The 13,237-nt window shown below is 33.1% G+C and overlaps 1 protein-coding gene and 1 long non-coding RNA gene across 2 annotated transcripts in view; one reads left to right on the forward strand and one right to left on the reverse strand.

The window, feature by feature from the left end:
• Positions 1-12,445, reverse strand: part of LOC107852640 (non-specific lipid transfer protein GPI-anchored 1) — a 37,651-nt gene extending 25,206 nt beyond the window's left edge. Inside the window, exon 1 of the mRNA XM_047398919.1 lies at positions 11,881-12,445. Coding sequence (XP_047254875.1) covers positions 11,881-12,226 — 346 coding nt within the window. The 5' untranslated portion in view covers positions 12,227-12,445. The remainder of the gene's footprint in view (positions 1-11,880) is intronic.
• The window catches only part of LOC124888495, a 19,683-nt gene continuing 16,607 nt past the window's right edge, over positions 10,162-13,237 (forward strand). Inside the window, exon 1 of the long non-coding RNA XR_007046791.1 lies at positions 10,162-10,330. This is a non-coding gene — a long non-coding RNA (uncharacterized LOC124888495). The remainder of the gene's footprint in view (positions 10,331-13,237) is intronic.

Consider the following 13,237-nt stretch of genomic DNA (forward strand, 5'->3'; position numbering starts at 1 on the left):
AACTAATACGAAAGGATGTTAAAGATAGTAGCAGTGAAGATGATTGGGAGGAGAAGAATATCTTACTCAGAAGTTGGTTCTCAGGCGCACTATCTGAGGAGAGCATGCACTTGATATTAGGATGCTCAACTGCCAAGAAAGTGTGGAATTGTTTAGAGGAGGCCTACCTTTAAGATATAAAAGATAAGGAGTTCCAACTTAAACAACTACAAAATGTTAAGTTAGGAAGCAAGAAGATTGATGAATATATCAAAGAGTTCAAAGGCATTTGTGATGGACTTGCAGCCATACATAAGCCTGTTGATGAGGATAGCAAAGTTATCAACTTTGCTAGAGACTTGGGTCTCAAATAAAAAACATCCAGGACTGTCACGCTAGGTAAGGTACCCTCTAAGTCAGTTTGTCAATGCTCTCAGGGGACATGACATGAGAGAGGAAGAAGAACAAGTGCCACAACAACAATAAAATTTTAATATGGCATTCTCTGCTCAAAAGGGAAGAGGAAGACAAGGACTCTGGAATTGGATAAATCAGACTTTGTTGTAAAGGACAAGAAGACAAGGACACTACTAGCTAAGGGATGTACGAAAGATGGACTCTATGCAACGGAGGATAACAACCATTATGCCTTAACTGCATCACAAGACTGGAAGAGCTCAGACAACATATGACATTCTAGATTAGGATATCCTAGTTTAAAGTCTTTAAAAATTTTGTAGTTGCATTGACATTATTAGTTAGAATAAAGTGCCTACTGTTTGTTTTAGTTGTCAGTTGGGAAAAGGATGTAAATTGCCATTGGCTTGAGAAATAAAATTTTGAAAGAACCATTGTTGAAAATACATTGTGATCTTTGGGGACCTGCTCCTGTTGAATCTTCTCAACAAATGAGGTATTATGTCATGTTTGTATATGATAACACAAGGTTTACATGGATCTATCCATTGAAAAAAAATCAGAATTCTTGAAGTATTTCTCAAATTTTAGAAAATGATGGAAAAATAATTCTCAAAAACTATTAAAATATTTTAGTGTGATGGAGGTGGTGAATTCATCAACACAAACTTTATTAAGCACTTGGATGACTGTGGAATTATTAGTCAACTTTCATTTCCTAATACACCAGAACAAAATGGTATCGCTAAAAGAAAGCACAAGCATATAGTTGAGACTGGTTTGACCTTGCGGTTTCATGCCAAACTACCATTATTTCTATGGGTAGAAGTTTTCTTAACTGTTGTATTTCTCATAAATAAGCTTCCCTCCACAGTGCTAAAAATGAAAAGTCTTTTTACTAATTTGTATGGTGCACAACCTAACTACAACAGTCTTAAAGTGTTTGGATGCAGGTATTTTCCCTATTTGAAAGGTAGCACAAAGTTCAATCCCAAAACTTATCCTTGTGTGTCCATTGGATATAGTAATCTACATAAGGGATATAGGTGTTATCACCCTCCAACAAGAAGAGTGTATGTGTCTAGACATATGGTGTTTGATGAAGGCACATTGCCTTATGCACATTCAGATCAATCTCAGGAAAAATTTAATGTACCTACTCACTTAGCTACTTTTGGAGAAATTTTCTCCAAGCTGCAGTTCCAAACATTACTAGCTCTACTTCAGGGAAAGTTTTATCTAGCAGTTCTCATAATGTTAAAAAAAAGCAACAGTAGCAATGCATCTGGTGATGAAGTAGTTCATGTGCCTTTTAACCTAGATGATGAGAGCACCAATGATGAAAAAATACAAGAAGTTATTTTCGATCCTTATTCCCCAGTACATAATTAAATAGCTATGAAAATAAAATTATAAGAGGATGTCATTAGTATTCAATCAAATAATGAGTACACTGAATCAACAACAAGTTCAAAAACAAGATATTCCAGTTCACCACAGCCTAATGTCCTCTCTATGCATGACTCTCAATACATCCAGTTTGACTTTGATTTTTCAAAGAGGTTTAACACTAACACTCAACAAGCAGGAGCAGTGACAAGTGTTGAAGGTGACGTTGGTAATAGTTCTATAGCTCAAGCAGTTCCTCAAGGACATCACATGGTGACAAGAAACAAAGCAAGGTTAGCTAACACCACTCATAAGGCTCTTGTTTCAACCAGAAAAAAGTCATACACAAAACCAAAAACTGTCAAGGAGGCGCTAAAGTCTCCACTTTGGCTTGCAGCAATGCAACAGGAGATTGATGCACTACACTGCAACCAAACTTGGACTTTGGTTCCTAGGACTGCAGAAATGAACATAGTGGGATCAAAATGGGTGTTTAAAACTAAGTTGAAGAAAAATAGAACAATTGATAGGTACAAATCGAGACTCGTTGTCTAAGGTTTCTCTCAGCTTGAAGGGATTGATTTTGAGAAGACCTTTAGTCTTGTGGATAAGTCTACAACTATAAGAGTAGTCCTTTCAGTGGTTGTGCATTCCAAGTGGAAAATCAGACAGTTAGATGTCAAAAATGCTTTTCTTTATGGTCATCTATTGGAAGAAGTACACATGACCCAGCTCTCTGGGTTTGCTGATCAAAGGTATTCAGATCATGTGTGTTTACTAAAAAAGGCTTTGTATGGTCTTAAACAGGCACCAAGAGCCTGGTTTGACAGGTTTAGTTTGCATTTTCTTTACCTTGGTTTTCTATGCAGTACAACTAATCCTTCTTTGTTCACACTTCACTATTGGTAACAATTCTTCTTCTTTTGTATGTAAGTGACATTATAGTGACAGGAAGCAATCCAGAACATGCCTCAAAAATTGTTACAAAGCTTGAGAAAGAATTTGTTATGAAGGATCTTGGACCTCTTTATTTCTTCATAGGAATTGAGGTCAAATACTTATCCGGAGGAATCTACTTAAGTCAAGGAAAGTATGTTGCTGAACTCTTGCACAAGATAGACATGACACGAGCAAAGGCAATGCATACTACTCTAGCTCAGAAACATGGATTGTATGAAGCTACTGTAAGTGTTATGGATGTCTCTCTTTATAAAAGCATTGTAGGTAGTTTGAAATATGTAACCCTTAATCGACCAGATATAACTCATGCAGTTAATATAGCTAGTCAGTTTATGCAAAGATCTAATAGTGAACACTTTCGAAGAGTCAAAAGAATACTCAGGTATATAAAAAACACTCTGCATCACAGACTCAGGATAATCTCATAATCTCTCTGTTGATTGTATGGCTACTCTGATATTTACTGAGGGGGTTGTCCTACTATAAGGAGGTCTACTACAAGCTATAACATCTATCTTGGTGCAAATTGTAACTCGTGGGCATCAAATAAGTAATCTACAGTAGCTAGGTCTAATGCTAAAGCTGAATATAGAGCTTTGGCAGCAATTGTAACTAAAATAACCTGGATCACCTACATTCTCCATGACATTAGAGTCTATCTGAAGACAGTACCTATACTTTTTATGATAATTTGAGTGCTCTCTACATGACAAAAAATCCATTCATGCATGCTAGGACCAAACATGTGGAAATGGATTATCATTTTATTCATGAAAAGGTAGCCAAAGGACAACTAATTACACAATTTGTATGGTCCAAGGATCAAGTATCTGACATCCACATGAAGGCTTTGACAAAGCAGATGTTTGTTGGTTTTTGAAGCAAGCTAGGAGTGAATGTTTTACCTCTCACTAGCTTGAGGAGAAGTATTAAATATAGAGATCAAAAGTGGTGTTTGATTAGGAGTGTGAGTAACCATGAATCAGTTACATAACTGTGCAGTAACTGTACTAGTTTAGTTCTTATAGTAGTCTAAGTCTAAGCATATGTATAGCTAGAATTGAACTCTTATCGTACTTGTATTACTTGTAATAGGCTGCTAACTCTCTCCTATAAATAGGAGCATATGTAATCTTAATTTTTAATCAATAAAACAAAAAATTCTCTTCCAAAATAGCTTGAGTTTTCCACAATAACAACTAGCATGGGCGGATGTGTGTGTGTGTGTGTGTATATATATATATATATATACAAACTAAATGAAATTCCACATTTTAAGATGATGTTAATAAATCCCCTTTTAATAATCTAATAAAAATTATTCACACTTATTGGATACAAAAACTCTTTTTTAATACAATACAACACAATATGTTTTTTCAAAGTTTATATCTACCAGCATGGGCGGATCAATGTGTTGAGGTAAGGATGCCATGGCACCCAGGCATTTCGGTTAAAATTTATCATATATATATGTAGAATCTGCAAAACTTGGCTACATGGAAAGTTTGGCACCAATATGACACTAATGACATTCGGGTGCCATGGTTTTGTGATGATTTGAAGTCTTTGTTTTGCTTTGTGGATCTGAGATTCAATCCTTGCGGGAGCACTATTTTTCCTCACGATCTCCTTCTTCTTTAGGACTATCATTATCTCCTTTATTTTTGTTTACTTTCACCCCCACTGTTTTTTCTCCGTTTTATTTGCGAAATCTAGCTTGTCTTATTTATTAAATTTATTTATATATCAATTTTTATTGGTCTAGTTTATTTCTAGTTATATCATAATTTATGAGGAACTTCTCGGATAAATAATTTAAAATTGATTTTAGTTAATATACAATCTATTAATGACAGGTTATTAATTTATATTACAATAACAACATACCTAGTGTATTTCCATAAAGTGAGATCTAAAGAGGATAAAGTGTATGCAGTCCATACTACTATCTCAGATGAAGTAAAGAGGTTTCTGATAGACCTCCGACTCAAGAAAAATAACAGTATAACAAGCAAAAAATATAAAAAACAAATAACAAAATAGAATAACACACCACTAACTAATAAAAGAAACAAGACGCCCACAGAGAAATACTATGAACTATCTATCAAAAATCACAAACATCACTGAAATACCACAAACAAGAAACTACAAGACACATGCATAACACTGTGACTTCAGGTACATAGAAAAACGCAACACTCCTCCCTAGCTACTAGTAAGGGCGCACTCCCACCCACTAACACTCTATCCTAATCTGCATCCTCCACACCTTCTTATCAAGAGTCATGTCCTCTATAAGTTATAACTACTCCATGTCATGCCTAATCACTTTCTTTCAATATTTTTTCGACCTCTTCTACCCCTTCTGAAACCATCCATAGCGAGTCTCTCACACTTTCATATTAGGGCATTCATGCACCAACTCATCACATGTCCAAACCATCACAACCTCACTTTTAGCATCTTATCTTCCATCGAATTCACTCTCACCTTCTCTCAAATAATCTAATTTCTAACCCTTGATAGGAAGGTGTGGAGGAAATCACTCCCAACTTCACCACCTAGTAAGTCTGCACATCCATCTCAATATTCTCATCTCCACCACCTTCTACTTTTGGATGTGGGAGTTCTTCACTGACCAACACTGTGCTCCATACAACATAGCTGGTCGGACTGCCACTCTATAGAACTTACATTTAGGTTGAGAGACACCTTCTTATCAGACAAGACTCCCAAAGCGAGCCTCCATTTCAACTACTCCGTTTCTATATGGTGTATGACATCCTAGTCAATCTCTCTATTCCCCTGAATCATAGACCCGAGAAACTTGAAACCATCTCTCATTTAAATATCCTGAGAATCCAGCTTCACTATCACCCAACCTTACGCGTCAAATTATTGAACTTACACTCTAAATACTTTGTCTTGGTCCTATTGTACCTAAATTCTTTTGACTCTAGGATCTGTCCCCAAACCTCTAATTTATCATTAACTCCTTCTCAGGTCTTGTTAATATGCACTACATTATCATTCAATAACATATATTAAGGCATCTTTCCTTGAATATGTCGCGTCAATACATCCATCACCAAGGCAAATAAAAATGAACTAAGAGTCAATCCCTGATGCAACCCAGTCAAAATAGGAAAGTGCTCTAAATCTCCTCCTGTCGCCGTCACACGAGTCTTCACTCTGTCGTACATGTCCTGTATCGGCCTAGTGTATGCCACAAACACATCTCTAACCTCCAAGCACTTCCCCAAAACCTCTCTTCAGACTTTGTCGTACGCCTTCTCTAGACTGATGAACAGCGTGTGTAAGTCCTTCCTCCTCTCCCTAAACTGCTCTACTAATCTCCTCACAAAATGAATGGCTTTGGTAGTCAAGCTACCTAACATGAAAACCAAATTGATTCTCGAAAATAGTCACGATCCTCCTCAGCCTCAACTCGACTACTCTTATCAAAACCTTTATAGTATGACTCAACAACTTGATACCCCTATATAGTTGTTGCAACTCTAAATGTTCCTCTTGTTCTTATATAAAGGAATTATCATATTTCATCTCCAAGATTTTGCCATCTTTGCCATTTAAAAAATAATATTAAATAACCTTATCAGCCACTCCATACCTGCCCTACCAGTCTTTTCCAAAAATTCATCAGAATCTATTAGATCTAATTGCCCTACTCCTAAGCATCCTACGAATAACATCCTTAGCCTCTTCAACCTTAATACGCCTACATTAACAGTAATCGTGACACCTCTCCGAGTGCTCCAAGTCCCCCAACACTAAACCTTCAACCCCCTCATTATTCAAAAATCTATGAAAATAAGACTGTCACTCCACCTAATGAGGGTGTCATCCACCAATACTTTGCCATCCTCACCCTTGATGCACTTCACTTTGTCTTAGGTTACAGGTCCTCTTCTCCCTAGCCTTGGCAAGACGATACAACTTCTTATCCCTATATTTCTCCTCTAAAGCTACATACAAGCTCTCAAAAGTTGTTGTCTTAGCCACTGTAACCGCTAACTTAGCCTCTTTCCTTTCTAACTTATACTCCTCCTTATTCATCTATTTCTCCTCATCATCCTTGCTCTCCACCAACTTCGCATAAGCCACTTTCTCCATCTTCCTCTTAACTTCTTCGTTTCACCATCAGTTTCCCTGGTGCTTGCCAGATCGGCCTTTTGAGACACCCTACACTCCTCTAGTTGTCTCTCTGATGCAACTAACAGTCGTGTGCCACATACTATCCACATTCCCTTTACTCTCCCAAGCCTCTATAATCATCAACTTTTCCCTTGTCTCCATAGCACTGGCCAAAGTTACGCTACCTGCTTAACTTTTGAAATTATGAAGTATAATTTCATCTGTATTTTTATTGATGTCTGAAAAAAATGAACAGGTGATTATAAGAGACGCTTTGAATTAGTCTTATATATTATAAAAATTGAACTTTTTTCTTTGAAAATAATTATAAGATAACTCGATAATTGATATGAAAAAACTAATCTAAGAACAATAAAAATAAATTATTGTAGTCAAAAAAATATGTGTAGTAATTAAGCTGTTGTTTAATCAAATTTTTTTTGTTTATTTTTTATTTATAACATTAGGGTGCTCTTGGAGGGATTGCTTTTTTTTTTTTTGGGAATTTTATTCTATACATAATTTAAATCAAGAGTGAAAAGCTGAACTACAAACAGACTTATTTGTTAATTAAAGACCTAATTGAATTAACTAATCAAATCATCGTTTCTATTCAACCTTTATCGCCAGTGATAAATATAATTTATACATAAAATTATGGCACTCATAAAATTTAAATTCTGAATCCATCGGTATCTACTAGTTATCACGTAATGATTTTAACATAATTATTTGCTCGGTTGAAAATAGTTACGATCGCTAGCTAAGTATGTTAAATGTGTATAAAATAATGACGGCTATAAATTACTATTTTAGTGATGCTATTTACGTCAAATCTTCAACTGTATATTAAGAGCTGTACCATTGAAAACATTATGAGATGGTCCATATTTTTAATAAATAGAAGCTAGGTTGTGACCAGACATGTAGATACAAGTCATTTTCGGGTACCTCTAGTCAAATTTTCTTGGGTTAAACTCATACTTGTATCCAAGTTACATTAAACTGTGTCCTTGTCATCGTCATCACAATTAGGGGGTGATAATTTCAGTCCATATTTATGAAAAGAATTCATTTAGCTTATATTTATTGAATTGAATCACTCATATTTCAAATGGATAAATATGAATACCCATTTAAATACAAAGATCACCCACCTATGTTTTAAATTTCATATTTTTCCTTCTTTTCTAGTTTTTTTCCTTCTTTTTTTGGTTTTTTCTTTCTTTTTTTCTTTAATTTACTTTTTTCTTTTGCATTTTATTTTTTTACTCGTTTCTTATAATTTCTTTTTTTCTTTTTCATCTATTTTTTATTTCTTTTTCTTTTTATTTTTTTTCATTTTCTCCTTTCTCATTCTTATTTCATCATTTGTATTCGCTTGAGACCTACATGAGTTAATAAATATAAACTTCTAATTATCCCATTTAGCCTATACAATTCATAGCATCTCTTATCAATTAAATATAATCTATATATAGTCTCTCCCCTTTATTATTATTTTTTTTATATCTTTTATTTCTCTTTTTTTTTTCTTTCATTTTTCCTTTAATTTACTATTTTTTTCTTTCTTTTTTCCTTTAGTTTACTTTTTTTTCTTTTTCATTTTTTTTCACTTTTTTTTACTCATTTCTTTCACTTTTTTCTTTCTTATTTTTCATCAAATTTTTTTCTTTTTCAATTTTATTTATTTTTTCTTCGCATTCTTTTTTTTTGTATTTTCATTTCCTCCTTTTTCATTCTTGGTTCGTCATTTTTGTCATTTTTCTTCTTTTTTTTATATTTATTTCCTCATCTTTTTTTGTCATTGTATTTTATATTTTATATATATATTTTACTTTAAATTTATTTGTATCATACTATATATTTAAAATAAATTTATTATTTATATTGTTCAATTTATATCAATAAAATATAATTTGTATCAATATATATAAAATATAAGTGTGAATTATATAAAATATATATGACGGTGCAAACTATAAAATACAAATATGAGCTTGAAGTCTAAAAAATAAATACAAATATAAAATTGTATTAAGTAAGCTCGGTCTATCTTTATTTCATTTCATATATGGCTGAGGATCCACATAGCCTTCGATTTATGGGAAAATCCAACTTTAAATCTGACTTCTAACTCCCTCATCTTAGAGTTCTCGTTAGAGCAGAAGTAAGGCACGAAGCGAGGAACTCAAGGTAAGGCAAGGCAGGAAGTACGTAGAAACCTTGATTTGTGTACTTCTTGTGATTGGTGAAGATATTTGGTTTGACGAATGTAATTCCAAGATCTTTCTGGATACTATCTTTGTATCTATTCATTAGGTGGAATCCACTTGGGTGTACTTACAAAAATTATAAATGTTGGACGAATATAAACCAATATGTGCATAAGCATACTTGGTTCTTGAAGATTTGTTCTAAAGTATTTGAAGAACCAATTCTTAACTGGTTTATACAATGGTGGTCATATCATCGCCCTACCATTCAAATCTGCTAGAAGAATATCTACAACTCTATAAAAAAATGGATCAAGGTATCACCGTTTTTAACGAAATTATATCATTCAGATCATGTCTGTAACCTTGACAAAATTGATCAGATGTATTTCTTTATAGAATTCTCCATTCCATGAGTACATAAATGGAGTGTTGAATTTGAATATACAAAAGAACAAATACTCGGGCTCTATAGAATATTTTATAACAATTTTTTAGAAAAACTGACAAGAAAAGACCTATTCACTAAATTACCATATGGTAGAAATCTGGTAGAGTCCATTAATAAAAAGATCCATGAATACTCTAATACTCCTCAAAAGAAAGTCATTGAAGATAAAAATCTCAGCTACATTTTCAGACGAATTTCTGTTCATGAAGGAGATAAAATAGAAATGATTGAACAATATTTGAAAGAGGTTCGCAGAAATTTAATGAAAATTGTCGAACAACACTCAGATGCTTCCATGAAAAGCATTACAAGTGAAGAAACAGCCGAAGATATTCCAGATTTTCAGCCACTTACTTCAGAAAATATTCTAAATAAAGAAGAAATTGAAAAAACGAAAAAATTGCTTTGACAGCTCAAAAAAGGAGAAGACAAGATATGACCTAAAGGACCCAGATACTATATTTACTATGTTTGTCTTATATATGTGGGACCTTTTAGAATATTAAAATACTATGCATAGGGACCCGGATGTGGGACCCTTAAGTACTGTGTGCAGATGTTTTCTCTTCTATATATAGGTACCTCATTTGTTAGGGAGGTACAAGTTAGAAATTTTCATTTTTCCTTTCTCTCTCTAAGCCCAGTACTCCACCATCTCTTTTTTTTTTCTCTTGTATATGATTTGAAGGTTTAAATAAAAGAAGGCAAATAGTCTCCGTTAATCACTATTTCGGTCTTGCATCCGACCAAATTTAAGGTACTTATTCCCTCTCTTTTGACGTACTTTTAATATTTCTTCTTCCCTTCCAGCCGTGACTATGGCCGGCTAAAAGACTTCTCATACCTATGTTGAAGATCTAACTTCGTTTACAAGGTAACTATGAAAGATCCAGACTATATCAAAATATGAAAGAATTTTTCTATAGTTTCTTGACTTGGTTCCGAAATATAGTATAGTTGAGTTTAATATTTCTTATGTTGGCTTTGTCTTAGTGACTACGTCTAGTAAGTTGTGCTTCTTTAGCCAGTGTGAAATGAAGAAAAATAGGGCGACCTTTTGCACAATCAGAACTTGTAGACAAATGGATTCAATATGAGTATATTAAATATCTGACAGGCCCCTTGTTTGGGTAAAAAGAGTAATTCTTTCATACAGTCATTAAGTTATTCGAAAATTCTTTTATATTTTGGTTAGTGCTTTAGTTCGGTATTTCGACTATGAATTAATCGGATATTTGGAAGTTAGAGTCTGGCAGGCACCACGATTTACCCCCGCTACCTGCCTGATAATCAATTTAATTTTTAGGAAATAACTGTTAAGAGGGAGTCATTTTTATGTTCTTCGTATTTAGGGTACGCTCTCCCTTTTTTTAGGGGGACTTTTCCCTTGTGTTAAAAGTAATTCTTTTATTCTTCTAATTGTATCAAATTAACATATATTAATATTCTCTCTAATATGTTTGTTTTCATTATATAACTACATAAAGTACTGATAATCAAAATTTAATTTCTAAAATATAATTTGTAAAGATAATTTAATGAAACAAACCTATAACATAAATATCCTCTTCGTCCATGTTTAACTAATACACTTCTTACTTATCAATAAATAAAAGGACAATTTTACTATATCGCCTGAAATATTATATGTTGAGAAATGACTTGAAAATAAATATAGTGCTTAAAAATAAAAATAAAATAGGTATGAAATAATTATTATTCCCTCTGTTTTAATTTGTTTGATCTACTTTTATTTTTAATCGATTTTTTTTAAAAATGACTATTTTTCTTTTTTAGCAACTCTTTAATTTCAACTTTTTATATAGTTTGTTGATATCACAAAATTAAATGACATTTTAGTACATTTGACATCTTTAATTTAAGACTACAACATTCAATTTTATTTTACTATTTTCTTAAATTTCACGATAAATTCAAACGATCAATCAATTTGAAACAAGAAGTATCTCTTAATTATTAAATTGATTAAATAAAAACAAGGAGATTAATTTTCCAACGAGAATGTCAAGTCAACAAACAAGCGCATCTAAAAAGAAAGGATCACAGAGCGTACATAGTCTACAAGTCACAAACAATTCACTGCATCAGGTACACCTTAGAAAGTCAAATATTGACTATAGTCTATAGTATGGCTTAAACAAGAACTCACCTAGAAAAAACAGGAAAATGAAAATATATGCATGTAGTATAAGAAAGTTTACACTGTTAAGAGTATATAACATGCAGCTCATTTGTTTTTATATGAAGTGTTTAGTGATTAGTGTATATATAGTATAAGAAGCTTACTAGGGCAGTTAGAGATGCTGGCGTTAGTGAGCTTGCATGCTGAAGGAAGCTGAAGTAATTTATCTTCTTGAATGCCCATGCTCTTCAACTGAGGGCTTGCTCCTTTATGGATCTGTTCTATTATGTAGCATAGGCAAACCGGATCATTTTCTTTTATCTCCTCCGCCGCATCGCAGCACTCCTTCGACGGAGACGGTGCCTTCCCCGTCGCGTATGTTAAACACGCCGCTACCTTTTGAAATTCCGCACCGCACTTTTCACCGAGGCTCTTATTATTATCATCCCCATAAGCTAATAATCCAGCACAAACGGTCAGTAAAACTACAAATTTATATGCACTTGCCATTTTTTTCAGGAGAGGAATGAAAGTTTGTATAGTAATTAAATGTAGATGTTTTTGTCCTTTGATATTTATGGACTAAACTCTAAAGTTTTCGTGGCTTATAAGTAGGAATTAATGGGCTGATGAATAATAAAGGTGGGTAGTTGGGGGCGTAATGAATGACGGGCTGGTTGTCAACATGTGAAGCGCGATGGTCTTAAATGAAGTTAGATGTCGTATCTGTATCTGATTCATTTCCGCTCATTCGTGATTATATTGGGGGTTTTCATCCGTTGATTACTAAGCAATGAGGCTTTTTCGCCAAATCTCAAATTACTTGTTTTAGTAGGTTTTTAATGAAATCATGATTCATCTCATGATTTCATATCATAATATGAAATTTCAATTTTTTTAAAAAAAATATAATTTAAGCATTTTAAATTATGATTTGAATTTTTTTTAACATAAAAATTAACTTACAAATTTATATTTTGTAAAAAACAGTGGTGGACTCAGGATTGTGGTGCTTAAAAAATTAAAAAGCTGAAAAAAATAAAAAAGCACCTCATGAAGGTTCGAACACAAGACGTCTCATCAATGGAGAACCTTAAATCAACCTAAATGTCAGTGCACCCAACCAACTTTTTGTTTTAGTATAGTGGGTGCTTTTATATGTTTTATACCAATTCTCGTATATTTTCTATGTAATTATACATATTCCGCATCGATTTAATGGGTGTTGAGCACCCCAAAGATATACATAGGTCCGCCCCTGATAAAAAGAATCCCAACATTTATAGTTACCAATCATAAAATTTATAGTTCATATTATTACGTTTATCAATCTTTAAACTATTTATATCTCATTTAATTATTACTCTCATCAACATATAGTCCCATTTGGTCATGAGAAATATTACCTTTTTTTTTTTTGAAAAATATTTTCTTATTTGTGTTTGGCCATAAAACTCCAAATACAACTTGAAGTTCTATTTAAAAAGTGAAAAAAAGTCTAATTTATTTTCATTTTTTTTT

Source organism: Capsicum annuum, chromosome 11 (assembly GCF_002878395.1).
Source record: "Capsicum annuum cultivar UCD-10X-F1 chromosome 11, UCD10Xv1.1, whole genome shotgun sequence".
In the NCBI taxonomy this organism is placed as follows: domain Eukaryota; kingdom Viridiplantae; phylum Streptophyta; class Magnoliopsida; order Solanales; family Solanaceae; genus Capsicum; species Capsicum annuum.